This window comes from Hyaena hyaena, unplaced genomic scaffold, assembly GCF_003009895.1.
Source record: "Hyaena hyaena isolate Hyena2069 unplaced genomic scaffold, ASM300989v1 scaffold_103, whole genome shotgun sequence".
NCBI classification, from domain to species: Eukaryota; Metazoa; Chordata; class Mammalia; order Carnivora; family Hyaenidae; genus Hyaena; species Hyaena hyaena.
Window position 1 is genome coordinate 1,102,701 of NW_024080735.1, and position 20,260 is coordinate 1,122,960.

Below are 20,260 nucleotides of genomic sequence, written 5' to 3' on the forward strand. Positions count from 1 at the left end.
GACAGGGGAGGAAGGGCGTGGGTCCCCGAGCTGGGACCACAGAGGAAACCGGCACCCAGTGGCTTCCTCCTCTTGGTCTGGGCGGCAGGGCTCCCTTCCGAGCATCCCTGGTCCAGGCAAGTTCAGAGTGAGGCTGGGAACTTCAGGGCTGTGTCCTCAGCGCCGCCGCGCCCCCCCCCCCCGGCTTTTAGGGCCCCACTCCAACAGGAAAGGGGAGGGCTGGCTCCCGGCTGGTGTTAACCAGGGTGGGCACCAGCAAGAGCCCTCCCGGACCCCTTCCCCGCGGCCGCTGATTTAATGAGAAGTGATTGAGCCTCCTCTGGGGAGGATTCTGGTTTGGGGTTACCCTCCTCTGGGCCGCTCTTGGCATGAAACCGTCACGGAAGGGACACCCCCAGTGACTCATTAGCCACCATCTCCAGGCCTGGGCCCCTGGCAGGGTGTGCGTGTCTCCAGGGTGACCTGGGGGTGGGGTCTCCCATTTGCTGGACACTGAACCACAGGTGTGTCCGCAAGGGTCAAACATGGCCGGAAGCAGCCACGGCATCTTGGTCTGTTTAGTGTTTCTGTGGCCGTCGCCATGGAAAGCACAGGAACGGAGGACCCAGGCAGTGAGACCCAGGTCAAGCAAGACGTGGGACAGGGCAGGGCTCCCCAGCCTCAGTGCTGTGGACAGTGGGGGCTGTGCTGGGGACAGGGCAGCATTCCTGTCCCCTGTCCACTAGATGCACCAGCCTCCCCCCAACCCCAAACCTGACAGAAACATGTCCAGACAGGAGTCCCTGAGGGGGGTGGAGGGGAGTTGGCAAAAGTGCCCCCTGGGAGTAAACCACACAGGCACGGCAGCCCCTTGCCTGTGAGAAACAGCTGGGGGTGGGGGGGGCGGACTGAGGCTGGGAGGGCTTCCTGGAGGTGGCGGGCTGGCCTTGGGCTGTCTGCTCTGTCAGAGATAAAGAGCTCAGCCTATGTGTTTTTTTTTAAATATTTTTATTTATTTCTAGGAGAGAGAGAGAGAGACAGCGTGAGCAGGGGAGGGTCAGAGAGAGAGGGAGTGACAGACTCTGAAACAGGCTCCAGGCTCTGAGCTGGCAGTCAGCACAGAGCCAGAAGCGGAGCTCGAACCCACGAACCGAGAGATCATGACCTAAGCGAAAGTCGGATGCTTAACCGACTAAGCCACCCAGGCGCCCCTCAGCCTTTGTTTTTAAAGTGCTTGTGCGTCACAGACCTGTATGTGCTCACAGTGACATGGGCCTTGCCTTCATGAATCTTCCGTTCTCTGGGGACCCGCCACAGGCAGCCGCACTGTGATGCAAGGACCCACGGCTGGGACAGGGGATGAAAGCCCAGCGTCTCCTGGACTCTCTACCTCACTTTCCTGCTTGCAGAGGGGAGGGCTGATGGTGGAGGCAGAGAGGGAGCACCCGGCAAGATCACCGTGCTCCCCTCTTGGAAAAACTCCAGGCAGCCTCAGGTGTTAGTAACCCGCCCCTTCCGTGCCCTGCAGGGGGCCCCAGGTGACCTGGCCAGCCAGCCATGCACAGAGCTGACCTTGAGGACACGATCGAAGGCCCAGGCAGCACAGCCCTGGAAATGTACTGACGGAGCTCTGTCTGAATTCACCTTTTCAGACGGGCCCTGAAGGAGCCATTCATAAGGCGACTGGGGAGGCCATGTCCTGGGGGAGGCCGTGTCCTGAGTTCAGCCTGTGTGGGGGATTGGGGGTGCCCAGAGGAGGGTGAGCCATGCTGGACACAGACAGGCCTTTGTCGGGTCAGAGGGCGGGGTGGCTGTGCTCAAGGACCCAGAGACACAACCAGCCCCACTTTCCCAAGCAAGTTAGAAGGGAGGGGTTCCCTGGGTCCTGAAGGTGGGCCAGAGACACGGATAGTCCTTGGACACAGGAAGTGTCTCTGGCAGGGGTGGGACGGTTGTGTTCTGTGAGGGGTCCCCACCCCCACTGTCAGCTGTCACCCCTTCTGGGGCCACAGACCCGAGCCTCAGAGACGTCACCTGCCTTCGGTCCTTAGGCCAGAAGAAGGCGTGTACTCACGTTTCACCTTCATGCAGAATGTTTGGGGTTCATCTCTGAAACCCTCCCCCATGGACCCCAGCTTCCCTCCTGCATTTGATCCTAACAGCTTCCTGCTCATCCCCCCCACAGAAAACCTGGGGTCAGAAACAGGAAGAAGCGTCAGCAGGCTCACACACCATGAGCGGGGGCAGGGTGCAAATCCGGGTCTTCGAATCCTGTGCTCGTCCCCACTCACCCCGGCTCTGTGGGAGGCCTTGCCCTTCCCGTCCTGGGGTCCCTGAAAGCCCAGCGTGGAGCAGGGTGTGCAGGGCCGCAGCGGAAAGTCACACCCAGGCAGAGAGGACAGACAGGGCAGCCAACAGCCAGAACCTGACAGGAACCAGGAAGGGTGGAGTCCACACAGGTGCCTCCAAGGGGTGACGAAAGGAGAAGCGAGGTGAGTACAGTGAGGGAAGGGCCCCGGGGGGGCAGGTGCTTGAGGGAACAGCACGCACACAGCCTTGAGCATGCACACCGGTTGCAGGAACCCAGAGGTCCCCGCTGGGAGGGAAGAGGTCTCTGTCCACCTAAGTGAAAGACCAGGGCAAGGGTGCATCCCCCAGCCCAGCCTCAGACCCCCAGAAGCCCTCCGGGGCTCCTACCCCTGGCCCCGTCTCAAGGGGTGAGGGTGAGGACTCTGCTACTGTGAAGGGAAGTAGTCATGTCTCTCCTGCTCGGGGAAAGGGCCTGAGCCTGCAGTGTCAGGGCGCCGGGTAGGAAGCAGGCCAGAAAAGTCCTCTCAGGCCTGTACCAGTCGAGTGTCTTCCCTCCCGGACAGAACTGGACAGGCTGGGGTTTAGCTGGGCGGGAACCCGGATGTGGGGAGGGCCTGTCTGTCCAGCCTGTCATCAGACCTCTGGGCGGGGCCTCATCTGCTCCCGTAATGATGGACATGCTCCAGGACCTGTGGTGACCCAGCTCAGACACTTGTCCCTGCCCATGTCCGGGTGCTGCACAGACCCCGGTCAGGCATCAGCTCCCAGGATGAGGGGGTGAGTCAGAGCTGTAGACGAAATGGATGGAATGTGCCAGCATATGCTTATGCCTCGCCTCAGTGGGGCCCAGCCCCCCCCCCGCCCCCCCCGCAGTGCACACAGTAAACCCTGTAAGGAAAAACAGTCCAGAAGGAGGAGGGTGTGGACACCCAGAGAGAAAAAGAGGCACAGATATTGTCAGAAGGACCTTAGCTGCCAGAGGAGGCCCCTGCCTTTAGGGCTGACGCCAGACCCCCAGGGAGAGCTCTTTCCGAGTGGCCCAGCCCAGGGCACCCTGCCCAGTAGGCCAGGGGCCCATGCGCCCTCCCTGAGCAAGCCAGGAGGGTTCCGGGGTCGGGTAAGTGGGAAGCTGTCGCACCCCACAGAATTACTGGAAAGCTCTAAGCAGCCTCCACTCTTGAACTGGTTAGCTTTGCACGTCCTGTGGAAATGCACTTGAGCGTAGAGATGATTTCTCGAGGAGTATCTGTTAACTTCTTTCTGGACAGAACACACGTTGGGGGCACAGAAGTAAGCAAATGAATTAGATGATCTTACTGACGGTCGGCCAGTTCTTATGGGAGGCCTCGACTGGAAATAATCGTTTTCCTTTGGAATGACTGATCCTAAGCTGTTTTTCTTACTCTAAGGGGTGACAGAACCAGCAATACGTTGAGGGCAACAATCCAGGGTTTGTGTCAAGTCATCTGAAAATGACTTCAGTTTAAGATAGATAGGACGTTAGGGGCCCACAGCACTCCCCCCCCCCCCCCAACATGTCTTTTTCTCCTTTCTGGCACGTCCTGCTTATGTTCTGTGCCCTGTTCTGGTTTACTTAACCTCTCGGAGGTTGGTCTGCATCCGCAGAGAATGTCACCACTCTGCTCTGTGGACGGACGACCAGGGCTCTAGATGACCTGTCATCCCTCCTTGGCTCACGTGAGTGTGTCCGTGGCGACTCCTGCACCTGGAATTTCGGGGGCACGTGCTCTGCATTGTGTCTGTGCTCACAGGCAGGCGGGAGTGGGTCTCCCCCCCCCCTTGTGGTCTGAGAGGTAGAAATGGTTCAGGGTAACTTCTCTTTATATTTTATGATGAGCGAGGGGAGCACCTTTCAAGATTCAGGGTTTCTTGAAATTTTTAAAGTAATCTCTGCCTAACGTGGGGCTCGAACTCATGACCCCAAAATCAACAGCCACTGCTTCACCAACTGAGCTGGCCAAGCACCCCGAATGTGGCTGAGACACTGGTTTTTCCTTTTCCCATTAACTGCTGTATCTTTGTCCATTTTTTTTTATGGAGCTCTCTCCTTTCGTTATTTACTAGAAATGTTTCTTTTCTTTTTTTCTTTTTTTATTGTTTATTTTTGAGAGAGAGAGAGAGAGAGAGAGAGAGAGAGAGAGAGAGAGTGCAAGTGGGGGAGGGGAAGAGAGAGAGGGAGACACAGAATCCAAAGAAGGCTCCAGGCTCTGAGCTGTCAGCACAGAGCCCAACGCGGGGGCTCTAACTCACAGACGGTGAGGTGAGATCATGACCTGAGCCGAAGTGGGATGAGCCCCCCAGGCGCCACTAGACACGTTTCTATGTAACTTCTTGTCTGGGATCTGAATGACAGATATTTCTCCTTGTTACTTTTTTAGTTCGACTTGGTCCTGATTTTTTTTTTTACCATGTAGACATTTTTCTTTTTACTTTAATGTTAAAGTTGAATTTGTCACATAGAAAGTTTATGGCTTCAGAGACTCCTGGCTGGCTCTGTCGGTGACACACGTGGCTCTTGATCTCAGTTTCATGAGTCCAAGCCACACCTTGGAGGTAGAGATTACTTAGAAAATAAAAACTCTAAAATAAAAGTTTATGGCTTCCAGATTACAAGTCGATAGTACGTCTCCACTGGAATTTGCTTATTGTCTTTTCCAGAACGTCTGTGGATTTATCAAAATATTATATTTGTAGGGGGTCTGGTGGGGGGCTCAGGTCATGGTTTCATGGTTCACGAGTCCGAGTCCCGCATCGGGTTTTGTGCTTTGAATTCTGTGCCTCCCTCTCTCTCTGCCTCTCCCCTGCTTGTGCTCTGTCTCTCTCAAAAATGAATAAACGTTAAAACATTTTTTATAGATGTATGGTATAAAGACATAGGCAGTAAATATATAAATAAAACAAATGGCTAGATTTCCCACATTTATGTCTATGTCAATAATGTATTAAAGTGCATACTTATGATCAATAATGGTAAATGCTTATACATAAACATTATTCCATTTAGAATTTATCCCTGTGAAAAGATGAGCTAGAACTCGATTTTTATGTTTTGATGGCTGCTCTGTCATCCTGGTCCCGCGTGGGGCCCCCGCGCCTGCTGCTTCATCGTCCCGTGTGTCGCTCCCACACCTGCCGCTCCGTCGTCCTGCGTGGGGTCCCCGCACCCGCCGCTCCATCGTCCCGTGTGGGTCTCCCGCACCTGCCACTCCGTCGTCCTGCATGGGGCCCTTGCGCCTGCACTAAATTCCTGTGTCTGAAGCCATTTATCTGAATCCTAATGCACAAGTTCTGTACTATTTTATTTTATTTTTTAATTTGTTTTAACATTTATTTTTGAGAGACAAAGCATGAGCAGGGGAGGGGCAGAGAAAGAAGGAGACACAGAATATGAAGCGCCTCCAGGCTCTGAGCCCGACACGGAGCTCGAACTCACAGACTGTGAGATCATGACCTGAGCTGAAGTCGGACGCTCAACCAACTGAGCCCCCCAGGCGCCCCTGTGCTATTTTAATCAGTGTGGCTTTATGCCCATTTTCATCCCTGACAGCTAGATTCCCCTCCTGTCCAGACTTTTTTCTGCCTATGCTTCACGTTTAATTTTTCCTTACAGACTTTAGATCAGCTAAGTTCCAAATTTTAAAAAATCCTCCTCCTACGTTTATTGGGATTGTGTTAAAATTACAGACTGACTGGGGTGCCTGGGTGGCTCAGTCAGTTAAGCATCTGACTCTTGATTTCGGCTCAGGTCGTGGTCTCATGGTTTGTGAATCTGAGCCCTGTGTCGTGCTCCACACTGACAGCACAGAGCCTGCTTGGGATTCTGTGTCTCCCCCTCTCTCTGCCCCTCCTCTGCTCAGGCTCTGTCTCTCAAAATAAGTAAATAAAACTTAAAATTTTTTGTAAATAAATTTATGGCCTAACTTAAGAGGAAGTGGCATTTTTACGATGATGACTCTTTCTAGCCAGGAATATGGGCCATGTACTAAGTGGGGTACATGATTAGCGGAGCCTCTCCGGGTGAGTGGGCACCCTTGGAGACCGTTCACGAGAGTGAACTGCTGACGAGGGACCAAGCGTGCAGTCAGCTGCATCTTGAACACGGTTGGACACACGGTGTGGGCTGGAAGCCTCCATGATCCTGGGAGGAAGTGTGAGCAGATCCGTGGCAGGAGGGGCCCCAATTTAGGAGGTGGGCCGAGTGTCAGGACTCCAGCCCTGGGAATGAGTGGGTCATGCACACACGGATGTCACCCCGGAGGGGTAGGGCCCGGCAGCAGTCAAGGGACACAGCCCGACCCAGCTCACGAAGAAGGAGCCGGGAAGAAAGCCCCTCACCGCACCACCTCCCTTCCTGTGCCAAATGCGGTGCTCGGAGCCCTCGGTTCCGTCCACAGAGGCCGGCTTGGGGACAGAGTAGGACGAAAGTGCGGACCAGATGTGGAGAGGCAGCCAGAGGCAGCGGGCGCTCACGTCCAGCTCCCCCCAGGGAGGCATGCAGGCCCCCAGCACCATCGTCTCTGCCCTGAGGTCAGCGGAGAAAGAAGACAAGGTCAAGAGGTGACGAGTATAGACAGACTCTGCACCTGCCAGGAGCCGTGTAACGCGCCGCTCAGTGACAGTCCCCTGTGTGGGCTGGGCGGCCACCCGCCCTCACTCTGACAGAGTTCCTTGCGTGGCTGGAGAGCACGAGGAAAGAACTACCCACTGAGCCCTGCGTCTTACAGGGAATTAACTCACCCACAGAACCGCACGCCCGCATCCTCCCTTCCAAGCCCGTCTGTGCAGGAGTGTGGCCGCTTTGCTGGGGAGCCCTCAGCACTGGAAGATGCCCTCGGGGGCTTTGCTGGGGTCCAGCCAGTCGGAGCCGCGGGCCGGTGCGTTACCAACACCCTGTGACGCCCTCTCCAGCCTGGTCTCACTCCCACGCCGGCTCCACTGGCAGGGGAGGGGGGCCCAGGGACTTCACCACATCGTCGCTGCGGGAGCAAGGCCCGTAGGACCTCCCCGGGAGAAGGCAGGGGAGCTCACGGGGAGGACGGGGCGGCCGAGGCCAGAGGCCGCAGAACAGCTTTCCCACGGGAGGAGGCCCCGCGGGACTGAGGCCGTCCAGAGTGCAGGCAGGATGCTGGGGGGGAGCACCGTGCTGCCAGGGCCCACAACCATCAAGTTCTCTCTCAAGGACAAATGTCCCCACGACCGTGTCCTGTGAATTCGGTGCCTTAGAAACTGGTACCTGTTTGCAAGGAGGCCGTGTTAGCCCCACTGCAAAAGCCTCGCTCAGACCCTCAGACCGACCCCACAGCTGCTCGTGACAGGACTTTCGCCGAGGCTCAGCTCCTGAGTCCTCACCCCTGCGGCTGTGACGGGGCCGGGAACTCGAACTGTCCCACGGGGGACAGAAAAGGAGAGGCCACCGCACCAACCTGCGTCGGCACCAGGCCCGGTGCGTGTGGTGGGTCCACACGGATGAAGGGGTACGTGGTTCTGCTCCTGATGTGGAGCAGGCTCGCGGAGCAGGGGTTTCATAAAGAAGGAAATGTTGAGGGACCTGACATGTAAAAGAGGACTGCGGGTGCTCAGGACACCCTCACAGGGAGGGGCACCCCAGCCCCAGAATAGAGGCCACTGATGGGGGCGTTTCAGGTCTTTAGCTGTAAAACGCTCTGCCTTATTTATCATGCTCCTCGTGCCGTTGTCCGGAAGGTGCGGTGACAGGCCAGCATCCCATGGCCTGTACGACTTATGCTGCAGCGGGCAGGCGATGTGTTTCAGCATCTCAGGAGCTCGCGGTGCCAGGTGTTAGGATGCGACGTAGGGTTTTGGGGAGCTGCCAGCCTGTTACCCCGTAGTTTTAAGTTTAGGCGGCAGCAGGGTGTTTCTGTTGGGGTCTCTCCTGTGTTAAGGGAATCAGACCCTCTTAACCAAAACCTTCGATTTTTTAAACAAAACCCGGGATTTGATTTAGAGGATTTGCTTTCTAGAGCTGCCTGCTCTCTGGTATATAGGCCTCCTGAGCTGCAGTTTCTTCCTCCCGGAAAGGTCCCACAAGACTGACACGTAAACAGTGCAAGGTGTTCTCTGTGAACTGCAATGATCCAGAACACTGGCTGTGCTCCCTGCTCGCTGCTGTTAAGAGCGTGAGCTGGAAGTGGAGCCTCTCTGCCCCTTCCAGAACCTTCCAGGACCTTCTGGGATGTGTGACCTAAAGCAAGTAACTTGACCTCTTAAAGCTGTAGGTCCACCATCTAGAAAACATTCTCGGATGACATGCCCTCCCAGAGGAGACCAGTTAGATGGGAAGAGCCAGGCACAAGCGGTCTCTCCAGAGGGCAGGGGGCACTGGGGCCTTGCTCTTCCACCCCAGGTGACCAGAGGAGACCTGCAGGAAGAAAACCAGAAGCCACGGAACATGGCCACGACTCCCAGGATGTGGCAAGAGCCTCCGAGTCTGATGCCGGGCGGTGATCTCAGCAAGGTGTGTGGTCAGCACTCACCTAGATGTCAGGCCACGGAAACCGACAGCCAGCGCCACCACGTGGAGCTGGCCCTCCCTGCGCCCAGTTGCATCCCGGAACAGAGCACTGCCAGCCGGGACCTCTGAATGGCCCTGCCCCTCCGGGCCTGGTGGCCACCCTTCACCTCCCCCACCCCTCATCCCCATCCCACAGACCCGGTGGCTCTTCTGAAGGCGCTCAGGGACTCAAGGTGGTTGCATGGGGAATGTGGGAGCTCTGGCCTCCGTCTCGGGACTCCCTCCGCATGGGCGTCCATGAGCCTCGGTGCCTCTGAGGCCCAATCCAAGCACCGTGCAGAGTCCCAGAAAATCTCAAGTTCGCCCATGAAGAGTAAGAGTCACAGGCACGTCCAGGCCATCACGGAAGGACCAAAGCCACGAGAGGCCCCAAGGAGGAGGGGTGCACTGAAGAGGACTCGTGACCCCCAGAACAGCTGGCGTGTGGTGGGACCGTCCTCCAGCCAGACAGGATAAGGTCCAAGCGGGAGAGCGCGACACTCAGAGACGGCCAGACCCTGTTACCGACCGGGCGGCACCTGGGACTCCTTGGCTCCCTCCCCGTGAGAGCCAGACCCCCGGCCCGCTGCCACCAGATTCCCCGCGAGCTCCGCATCCCCAACATGCCAGAGGGACTCTGCCTCCGTCTCCACAGAGGCCCAGGTGACCCAGAAGGTTGTCCCCGAGATCTGACAGACGGAAACACCACAGCTTTTCAACTCTGACCTGTAGCTGTTTCACGATTGGTGGTGCATTTAAACCCCATGTCGCGCTCAGCTCCGACGCAGAGGCCTTCATCACCCTCACAGAGCACCAAGAGGGACAGTCTCATTGAAGAACCATCAGGACGCCAAGTAGTCGACCAGAATTCAAAACTTGATGAACTTCAAAACCTTCTCAACAGATGTGCCCCTTAGAATAAACCCAGTGCCTGAACTCCCCTCCCAGGCGGCTCCTGTCACTGTCCGTGGGGGGCAGCGGGGGCGAGGGGAGGGAGGAGCGTGCGCCCTCCTGTGGGAGCAGGGTCAGCCGGCCGCAGCCTTCAGGGGTGAACATGAGCCCCCACTACGTGCTGTCGTGTCCCACCACATAGGACAGTCGTGGTGCTTATGGGCTCAGCGCCTGCCATGGGTGCCAGGCATGTGTGAGAGCTCACGCAGGTGCTCCTGTGACGTCTTGGTCACCCGTGGGCCACAGGAGGGGCCCGTCTGACTATCCCTGCTCTTGTATCCCTGCACGATGCCCTCCCACACCCCAGAAGTGACTGCTGTGTGCCCTAGCCTCCCCAGCTGACCCTGTCCCGCCCCCGCCCCGCCCCCACTGCCCTGTCCTCTGCTGCCCAAGCTCAGCAGTGGGTCCTCTGCTCCCAGAAGCATCCGCGTCCTTACACCAGAGGCTCCCGGCCAAGCCCTCCACGGGGTAGGGTGGGGGCTGGGCTGGGAGGTCTTTCCACGTCCCACCCACCCAGGCCCCCTCAGTGTCTCGAATACTGCTCCATGCTCCGAGCTGCCCCTCAGTGCGGACTGTCCACCCCGGCCCGTCCTTGGCTTCCAGCTCCCAGAGGGGTGATATGGTGTCTCATGTCCTCCTGGCACCAGGACCCCTGCCTGGAGCTCTGCACTGTGTTCACAGGTGACTGCTGGTTACTGGCGGCCATTGCCTCCCTCACCTTGAATGAAGAGATCCTGGCTCGAGTCGTCCCCCTAAACCAGAGTTTCCAAGAAAACTATGCTGGGATCTTCCACTTTCAGGTGACTTAGCAGTTGGCTTAAGGTTCTCCCAACAGGTCCTGGGGACTAAGGACAGGGACTAGGAGCTAAGGACAGGGGCTGGGGGCTAAGGACAGCTCCTCACGGCTAAGGGCAGGTGCTGGGGACCAGGAATAGGTCCAGGGGCTAAGGGCAGGTGCTGGGGGCTAAGAGCAGGTCTCAGAAGCTAGACACAGTCTTGGAGGCTAGAACAGGTCCCTGGTTTGGTCAAATTTATCAGATCCCAGTGTTTGGTGACCCTTGGACCAAGCTGTTCTACAAAGGACGCTGAGAGACTGCAGGAACTCCCTGGCCGGCCTCTGATGGGGGACCCTGCGAGGATGGCAGTGGGGGGGCTTTTTGGGACTTTGGTGGAGGGAGGTAGAGCAGGGCACTCAAAGTAATCCCCACGTTCTAGAACAGCTTGTCTTGGGGCCTGGGATAAAATGGTGAGGTGCTGCTCCCTGTCCTTCGATGCTGGGAAACGAGAGTGAGAGGTGGGGAAGATGCCGGGGGAGGGGGGGGACCTCAGAGGGAAGGACAAGGGTGAGGACCTGCCTCCCAGGATGGGCTGGTGGAGCCTGAGCCAAGGCGCTGCTAAGGCCCGGGGTCCCCATGCTGGCCCCCTCCAGCCCCCTGCCAGCCCCCCTCCAGCGCCTCCTCCAGCTCCTCCTCCACCCCCTCTCCAGTCCCCCCTCCAGAACCCTCCAAACCCCCTCTACCCCCCTCCACCACCCCTCTGCCCTTCACTCCCCTCCAGCCCCCCTCAGCGCCCTCCACCCCCCTCTAGCCCCTCTCCAGCCCCCTCCACCCTCCTCCACCCTCCCTCTAGCTCCCCTCCAGCCTCCCACACCCTCCCCTCCAGCCCCCCTCCAGTCCCTGTGTCTGTGCCTGCAGTTCTGGCAGTATGGCGAGTGGGTGGACGTGGTCGTGGACGACAGGCTGCCCACCAAGAACGGGGAGCTGCTGTTCGTCCACTCGGCAGAGGGCAGCGAGTTCTGGAGCGCCCTGCTGGAGAAGGCCTATGCCAAGTGAGTGACCCTGCCCTGACCATCCCACCGCCCCCGGCCCTGGCCTCTGGAGAGAGCTGGCCATGTTCAAGGAGCGCTTCAGCCAGAATTGGGCTCGAGGGCTGCCCGACAGCGACGGCCATTCCCAACCGTGTGGGGCCGAGTGCTGGGAGGGACCCTGCTCCCCCAGCGGGTCGCTGCCAGGTCATGTCACGTGTTCGTCAGCCAAGGGAGTGCGATTTCTGCCAGTGTGTACCCACTGCAGGCGGAACGCAAGCGTGCAGAGCCCACGGCGCTGGGCGTGGTCAGCGGGATGAGGGCCCTGTCCCCGCAGCCCCCGCCGGGGAGGAGGGCCAGGGTCTCCACGGCAGGCAGGGAGAACACTTCTGTCACGGGCCCAGACAACACAGCCAGAAGCCGCAGGCCGCCCCAGGGCATCAGGAGTGGCATAGGTGCCCGGGTGTGGAAATGTTCACATCACTGCCCTGTGGCCTGTGTTGAACTGTAGACGCCCATGAGCAGGCATGTCCTCTCCCAGCAGGATGGACGGACAGTGTGGGAGGTCCGACCAGATAGTCACCTGGGTCCTTCCACGCCCGAGGTTCTAGGGGCTCTTTGGGCAGCCCCACTGGGGGGTCTGAGCGGAGGGTCCCTGGAGCCACCAGCAAAGGAGGCATGGTGGGGGAGGGGACATGGGCGGTGGGGGAGGGGACACAGGGGCAGCGCTTCTGTTGCCCTCAGGATCAATGGCTGCTACGAGGCGCTCTCGGGTGGCGCCACCACGGAGGGCTTTGAGGACTTCACTGGGGGCATCGCCGAGTGGTATGAGCTTAAGAAGGCGCCTCCCAACCTGTTCAAGATCATCCAGAAGGCTCTGCAGAAAGGCTCCCTCCTGGGCTGCTCCATCGATGTAAGTCTGGGCCCCTCCCGCCTGCTCCGGCCGCCTCGGAGCCCGGGGCCCTGGGAGGCCGCAGGAGGCATCAGGAGGAACGTCTCCTCGCTGTGGCCTTTCCGCACGGCCCCCCAGAGGGAGGAGGGTCGCACCACGTCCTGTCCCCAGGTGCCCTCCAGGCAAAGGCCGAGCCCACTCTGGAGCCCAGTGCCCTGGGCGACTCGTTAGAAAACAAAATCCTACCCAGCAAATTTGAAGACCTAACTGGCTTCACTAAGAGGTTCATGAATCGGGCGGTTCCCCCATCCAGCTGGGGGGTGGGGTGGGGGGGCGTCCTCGGAGCGCACAAAGTGGAAGGTAGTCACACAAGGCGGGAGGCAGAGCAGCTGAAGGAGGAGCTGTTCAGGAGGTCGCGTTCCCTTATGGGGAGAGGGTCTCGTCTGCAGTGGCCTCTCTCTGGAGCCCATAGTCAGAAAACCCCTGACTGGTGGTAAAGATGGCGTGGGTGGGGGGGAGGGTTGTTGCACAGGGGCCTGGTAGAGGGACTAGAGGGAACAGGGGTGAGGGCGAGGCCGCTGCGTCCACCTGATTCCTCCTGTGTTCCCAGATCACCAGCATGGCAGACTCGGAGGCCATCACCTTCCAGAAGCTGGTGAAGGGGCACGCGTACTCGGTCACTGGGGCCGAGGAGGTGAGGCCGGCTGGGGTTTTTGGGGGCATTCTGTCGGCTCGGGTGGGTGGGTGACCCCCTGGGAGGCGTGTGGGGTTGGCTGATTTCCACGGCCCAGCCGTGAGGCCTGGAGCCCCTGAAGCCAAGGGAGCCTGGACGGGGTGGCCCACCGGTGCTGGCCTCCACCGGCCATGTGTCCCGGTGCAGCTGCCACGCTCCTGCTGTGCGGGCGGGCAGTCGCCTCACTCCGGGGACCAGCTGCTGCATGCGCATAGCAGTGCAGACCCTTCCAAGTGCTTTTGCGTTTGACCTCACAGCAATGTTAGCACCCAGATTCCTGTTCAGACCCGACGGCCTCTGGCCAGTGGCCTAGGCAAGTCTCTTAAACTGTCTGTCCGCCCCCCCCCCACCATCCCCTCAAGCTGGAGATAGTGATGACAGTCACTCCAAGGCTAACCCCCTGCCCGCGGACCCCCATCCGCCCGCGCGGTGTCACTGGAAGCACGCAGACATGCGAGCAGCCAGCCCCACTGCCGCGTACACAGCCCACATCTTCTGACGTGTCCAGGCTCCGTTTCTTTTAAACCTTGGGTTTTTATTCTGTTCTCCGCCCACTCTACCCCACCCCACCCCACGCATACATTGTTTTATTTTGAAAACGTTCACATCTACGGAAAAGTTGGAAGAATAGTGTGATACGCGCCCAAATGCAGTTTCCTTAGACTCAACAGTTAGGATCCGCACACATTCTCTCCCTGAGCTTCCTTCTGAGCCGACTAGAAGGAAGCATCAAGTGCCATAATGCTTTGCCCCTAAACACTTCCACGGTCACCTCCCACAAATAAGGACATTCTTTCACATAATGCCAGTTCTGTCACCATGCCGGAGAAATAAACATTCATCCAGCCGCGGCATATGACTGAGTCTGTGTTACATGTTCCCAGTTGCTATGAAACACCCTCCAATGCCACCTCCCCACCGGATTCACTGGAGATCCAGGCAGTGCACCTGCTTCTCAGCACCTTGTTCTCGAGACAGGTGGGGAGGCATCCAGCCTCCCGAGATCACAGCACAGTGATGCTGAGGTTCAGGGTCAGAGAGCCATATCCTGCCAGAGCCAGCCCCTCGGAGGGGTCTGGGGTCCAGCCCTTGTCCCTTTTCTGACCCCCTTGTAACATGGACCTGACCCCTTCTGGCTTGTGGAGAAGGGTTCTTGGCCCTGAGCACGAGCGTGTCCAGGCCTGGCTGGAACTCAGTGTCCCCCCCGCCCCCCTCCCACGCCACGTCTGCAGGTGGAGAGTGCAGGGAGCCTGCAGAAACTGATCCGCATCCGAAACCCCTGGGGAGAGGTGGAGTGGACGGGCCGGTGGAATGACAAGTGAGAGGAGAGGGGGCTGCGGGCGGGAGGGGGGGGTTGTGGGCGGTGGCTGTGCATGAGCAGGGCCCCGGGGTCACAGGTCCAGGGCGATGTCTGCCCTCCCCCCCAGTCCCTGTGGCTCCTGGCTCTAAGCTTGTCCCTGGGTTTCCACTGGGGCCTGGGGACAAGCCCTCGCCGGCACTGGCGCTGACGCCCCTGCGTCACGTGGTGTTCTAGCTGCCCCAACTGGAACAGCGTTGACCCAGAGGTGAGGGAGAGGCTGACCAGACGGCACGAAGACGGAGAGTTCTGGTGAGTTCGCGGGAGGGGTCCAGCTGGTGGCCTCGCGGGAGGGGTCCGGCTGGTGGGCTCGTGGGAGGGGTCCGGCTGGTGGGCTCGCGGGAGGGGTCCGGCTGGTGGGCTCGCGGGAGGGGTCTGGCGCGTGGGCTTGAGTGGGGCATTAGAGAGACTATTGTTGGAGGCACAGAGGCCACAGGCTCTGCCCCTGTCGTTTCAAATCCACCGTGTGACCCTGAGTGAAACCGTCCCTCTCAACAAGGGGGTGCACTGGCTGAGCCGCCCCGCAGAGAGGCAGGAGGGGGTCCTGCAGGCGTGTCCACAGCCCAACAGAAACCCGGGAGGGCGGGGCCTCCTTCTGACCGGTTCCTAGGGTCATCCCCCACCTCGAGGACCAGGCCTGCACAGTCACCAGCGAGAAGGAGCCAGAATCGCCACCTGCTGGCTGCTCTGCCCTGCTCCTGGGCTGGCCTTAGGCGGAAGGTCAGGGTTCAACGGTGTGCCCTCCTGTGACCCGGGCACCCCTGTCCCTGCGTCCACCAGGATGTCTTTCAGCGACTTTCTGAGGCACTATTCTCGCCTGGAGATTTGCAACCTGACCCCAGACACCCTCACCAGCGAGTCCTACAAGAAGTGGAAACTCACCAAGGTGGACGGGACCTGGCGGCGTGGCTCCACCGCAGGTGGCTGCAGGAACTACCCAAGTAAGGCCCCCTACACCGCCGGGACCCCCGGCCCAACGCACTTGACTGCACTCAGAACCGTCACCTCTGTGCTCACTCGGCCCCCTGCCTGGCCAGACCCCACACATGGCCTCCCCAGCCCTAGGTCCCTTGTGCTGTGGCCTCCGCCACACACCATGAGGCCGAGCATGGTCCCAGCTCATGCCCACGGCCACTGCGTCCATGTCCCGTGCCATGGTCTCCACCATACCTGTGAGGCCGAGCGTGGTCCCAGCTTATGCCCGTAGGCCACTAGGTCTGCCTCTATGGTGCACTCCAGGCCCGCCTCAGATGGGGTCCCTGGTCCCTCCTTTGTTGACCCCCAACCCTTCTACCTTGTGGTCCAGGGTTCCCACGCCCCTCTCCCTCCCCCTGAGCCGCAGAAATTGAGTCGGTGTGACATCACACCTTGGCCTTGGGGACTGTCCCAAGTGGTTTATGTGTGTTGTCACCGTCAGTTCTCATGAGTCTCCGCGGCGGGCACGCTGCTGTCACCGCCATCTTTAAGACAAGCGCTGCCGCTTGGCAAGGTTCAGTACTTGCCCAGGGTCACACAGCTTAGGGGTACGTGATGCAGGCAGTGTGACTTGTGGAGCTGGTCCTCAAGGACCATCTGCGGAGGCACATCACGGTCACGTGCCGATTCTCCACTGATGAGGAAACGGGCTCCAGCAGCAGCCTGGGACACAGACAGGTGGTCAGATGAGGACTGGCCAGGACCTCAAATTCTGGTGCTTTCAGTCCTTGGCCTCCAGTGTGTGACCACCAAGTGGCTATTCCAAAGGTGCTGGTGACAAGCCCCTCACTCGATCAGGGGCCAGGTGGTAACCATCTGGGCCTTGATGAGCTCCCAGTTCCTCGGCACTCAACGCGCCACTGCTGTAGCCGAAGGCAGCCAGACTTCAGAGACTGGATGTGGCTGTGTTCTAATAAAGCTTTATTTATAAAAACAGGCAGCCAGTGGTCCTGGGAGCCGTCATTTGCCAACTCTGCATCAGATGATGCTCTTATTTCCCCAAAAGAGTTTTATCCTGTTAGGTGGGGGATACAACTGTCACAGGTATCCTTGAACATGAACGAGTCTCGGTCCTTCTGTAAATGGGCTTTGGGAGTGGGGGAGGCAGACGCACACTGGGGGCGGGCACCTGGACACAGAAAAGGAGGCGGGACTTGTGCACAGGATGTTCCTGGCCTTGGGGTTCACGGAGGGGGTGCGGAGCGCATGCCCCCAGTGCCCCACCTGGCCAGCCGGGCCTGGGGAGGGACAGGGGCCGCCGGGGCTCAGCTCCTATGCCCTGTTCCCGAGGGAATGACTAGCCAGCCTGAGGGTGGGTGACAGAGACCTGTGCAAGGGAAAGTTGGGACATGGGTCCCTATGAGGCCAGGCACCCCCTGGCCTTCCCCCATCCCTCTTCCGTGCACCCCTGCTGGGGGCAGGGGGGCGGCCCCGCGTCCTCAGTGACCCAGCCCACCTCTGGCCACAGACACGTTCTGGATGAACCCGCAGTACCTGATCAAGCTGGAGGAGGAGGACGAGGACCAGGAAGACGGCGAGAGCGGCTGCACCTTCCTGGTGGGCCTCATCCAGAAGCACCGGCGGCGGCAGAGGAAGATGGGGGAGGACATGCACACCATCGGCTTCGGCATCTATGAGGTGGGGGCAGCACGGGGCGCAGCCTCCTCCCCCAGCCTCAGCCCCACGAGGACGCCCCCCCCTCCCCCCGCAGGTGGGACGGGATGCAGGGAGCTCGGCCCAGGAAGAGCAGGGCTTTTGCAGCAGAACTCAGTGTACGCAAGACACGGCGGCCAGGCCGGCGTGAACACACGTCTTGAGGTCCCTGTGGCGGGTCCGTGTCCCAGAGGTGCCGAGCACTTGCTGGGGCCCACAGCTGCTTCCCAGAGAGTCCACTCTTTTTAGGGGCCTCCCGCCTCTTCTGAGACACCCCCTCCCCAGGCCTGGTGCTCCGCCTGGCCCACCAACCCACAGGGGACAGAGTCTGCACTGGGGACACCCAGAGGGCAGGAAGTGCTCCAGCATCTGACTGGGACCAGCTCAGGACCAGATCCCACGCTCTGTGCTGCCAGCCAGGGGGGGCTTCATTCCAACCCAGTTCGAGCAAAGCCAGGCTCAGCCACAGGGGGAGGGGCGCCCGCCCCACCCTTCCCTGCAGCACAGCCCAGAGCCAGTCAGCTGAGGGGTGGACCCCACATTCACTGAAACCGCTGCTGTGGGGAGGGGAGCGCGCAGCTGGCAGAGGACAGACGTTGGCTACATGGCCCCCGGGACAGCACCCCCGCCCGTCCACTCCCCGAGTAGCGTAGGTCACCTGCCCTCACTGCAAAAGTGCACATGAACTCGAAGCCCCTCAGTCTCTGTAACCGGAGCTGAGGACTTCCGATCTGGGACAAAGTGACCCCGGGGAAAGTGCAAAAGGGACTGTGACCCAGAGCCAATCCCCCACCTCATAGGTGTGCAAAGTCGGTCCTGGGCTCCAGAGCTGGGAACCGGGGGGCGGGGGGGAGGGGGGGGAATTACTTGGTCCCCTTTCAGAGACCAGGAAACTGAGGCAGGGAGGTGACTTGCCCAAGGACACACAGGCTGGGTGTGACGCCTGCTGTCTCCCGGCCCAGTGGCCACCAGCTTCAGCACCCTCTCCTGCAAGTTGGGGGCGGGAGACTTCAACCAGATGCTTCACGGCTCCGTGCCCTGGTTTTATGCTCCATAAATTAGCAATGGCGCTAAGGGCTCCCCCACGTTGCTGCTGGGTCACGAGGTTTGTCCTCCGTGTGGGAACAGTTGGGGCCCCTTGGAAAATAATTACTGTGCTGTGCTGACGTAGTTCACATTGCCAGAGCTGCAGGCGGGGAGGCCTGCAGTCGTCCCGGGGGTGACCCCACGTGGCTGCAGGGGACGGGGGGGCCACAGCCCGTCCTGGGGGGTGACCCCACGCGGCTTCCCAGGAACCTGAGGTGTGTTCTTCTTTGTGCTTGCAGGTGCCAGAGGAGGTACGTCTGGCCGATGCTGGCTCATGTTCATCAGCAAGTACAAGGCCCTGCTGGCCGTGGGGTCCTGGGAGGCCTGGGTGGGGCTGGGGGCAGGGTGCACCCTGGGGAGGTTGCTCAGGTCCCAGGTCCTGCTGGGCTGAGCTCGGGGCCAGGTCTCCGGGGGGTCCCCGGGGGGACGGGGCAGTGTGGGTGGGCAACGTGTGGTCTGGGATGCAGGAGGCTCTTCGTGAAGTCCTGCAGTTCTCGTGAAACAAGCCTGAAGGGAAAGGCGAGCCCCATGACTGTGATATAAGATGATGTGGGAGCACAGGGGCCTGGACCCACTTCCCAACTCTGCCACTTGCAGGCCGTGTGACCTCAGACAACTTATGCGTCCTCTCTGGACTTCAGTTTCTTTTTCTTTTTTTAATTTTTTAAATGTCTTATTATTTATTTTTGAAAGAGAGAAAGAGTGCAAGCAGGGGAGGGGGCACAGAGAGAGGGGGACAGAGAATCCAGAGCAGGTTCAAGGCTCTGAGCTGTCAGCACAGAGCCCGACGTGGGGTTCAAACTCCCTAACCGTGAGAGCATGACTTGAGCTGAAGTTGGACGCTTAACCGACGAAGCCCCCCAGGCTCCCCTCTCAGTTTTTTTTTTCAATAAAACTGATAAGCTTTCCACCTGGAGGGACCACAGGGATGAGGTGACTGGCGTGAGAGCGCGTAGCAGGCCTGCGGCTGGCATTAGCGGGTCTGGTGGGAAGCTCAGCGGCCGTGTGGGTCCATAGGCCACAGCTCTGCCAGTGACCACGCGGGGCACTCCGCACCCCCCCTGCACAGCAGTGGTCCAGGCTGTCAGGCCGGGCAGTGCCGTCCGTGGCAAGCTGGGCTTCCCGGATACGGCCTGTGAGCTCCTGCCCCGCTGCGGTCGGCCCGACCAGCCTGCCTTCCCAGCCGGGCCCTGTCCCTACCCCAGTCCACAAGTCACACCCCACACAGCACCGGACCGAGTCCTGTGGGGCACTCGCGTCCAAGTCACTCTGTGTGCAGATGGGACGTCTCTGCAGACCCGGCCGCACGCAAGGCCCCCGCTGCACGTGTCCTAAGCCTCCCCTGTGGACATTTGTTCTTTCGGTGGAGAGTTTGGGTTGTCGCCATCTCCAAGAGTGAAAATGACGCGGATCCCGGGCTCTTTCTGCCGTCTGCTCCCACTGGTTTCTGTTTGTCCACCAGATGACCGGACAGACCAACATCCACCTCAGCAGAAACTTCTTCCTGACGAACCGAGCGAGGGAGCGGTCTGACACCTTCATCAATCTGCGCGAGGTGCTCAACCGGTTCAAGCTGCCGCCCGGGGAGTACATCCTGGTGCCGTCCACCTTCGAGCCCAACAAGGACGGGGACTTCTGCGTCCGGGTCTTTTCCGAGAAGAAAGCCGACTACCAGTAGGTGCTCTCGCCCTGGCGCCCCCGCCTGTACCCCCACCCCGGGCGCCGGCCCTCCCAGCGTCTACTCTGCGTGCGACACCCGCCCTCTTCCAGGGCGTGGCTGGGCCCCTGGTGGCTGGAAGGGCCTCAGCATTCCACTCAGGGGAGCAAAGAAATGAGCCACTCGGGATAGCTGCGGTTAGAAAGGGCGGCTGTAGAGCCAGGCACAGAATCTGCTTTGACGGCTGTGTCTCTGAAAGATCAAGCTGTCGTGTTCGTTGTAATGATACGTGTTAGGGGGGCTGAACCCCGTCAACTCACAGGGAGAGGCC

At 59.8% G+C, this 20,260-nt stretch overlaps 1 protein-coding gene across 1 annotated transcript in view; it reads left to right on the forward strand.

Annotated features, from left to right (window-relative positions):
• The window catches only part of CAPN2 (calpain 2), a 37,297-nt gene that overhangs the window by 8,755 nt on the left and 8,282 nt on the right, over nt 1–20,260 (forward strand). Inside the window, exons 3-12 of the mRNA XM_039235845.1 lie at nt 10,454–10,572; nt 11,467–11,600; nt 12,321–12,489; nt 13,079–13,162; nt 14,434–14,519; nt 14,736–14,810; nt 15,339–15,499; nt 17,002–17,171; nt 18,512–18,523; nt 19,735–19,946. Coding sequence (XP_039091776.1) covers nt 10,454–10,572; nt 11,467–11,600; nt 12,321–12,489; nt 13,079–13,162; nt 14,434–14,519; nt 14,736–14,810; nt 15,339–15,499; nt 17,002–17,171; nt 18,512–18,523; nt 19,735–19,946 — 1,222 coding nt within the window. The remainder of the gene's footprint in view (nt 1–10,453; nt 10,573–11,466; nt 11,601–12,320; nt 12,490–13,078; nt 13,163–14,433; nt 14,520–14,735; nt 14,811–15,338; nt 15,500–17,001; nt 17,172–18,511; nt 18,524–19,734; nt 19,947–20,260) is intronic.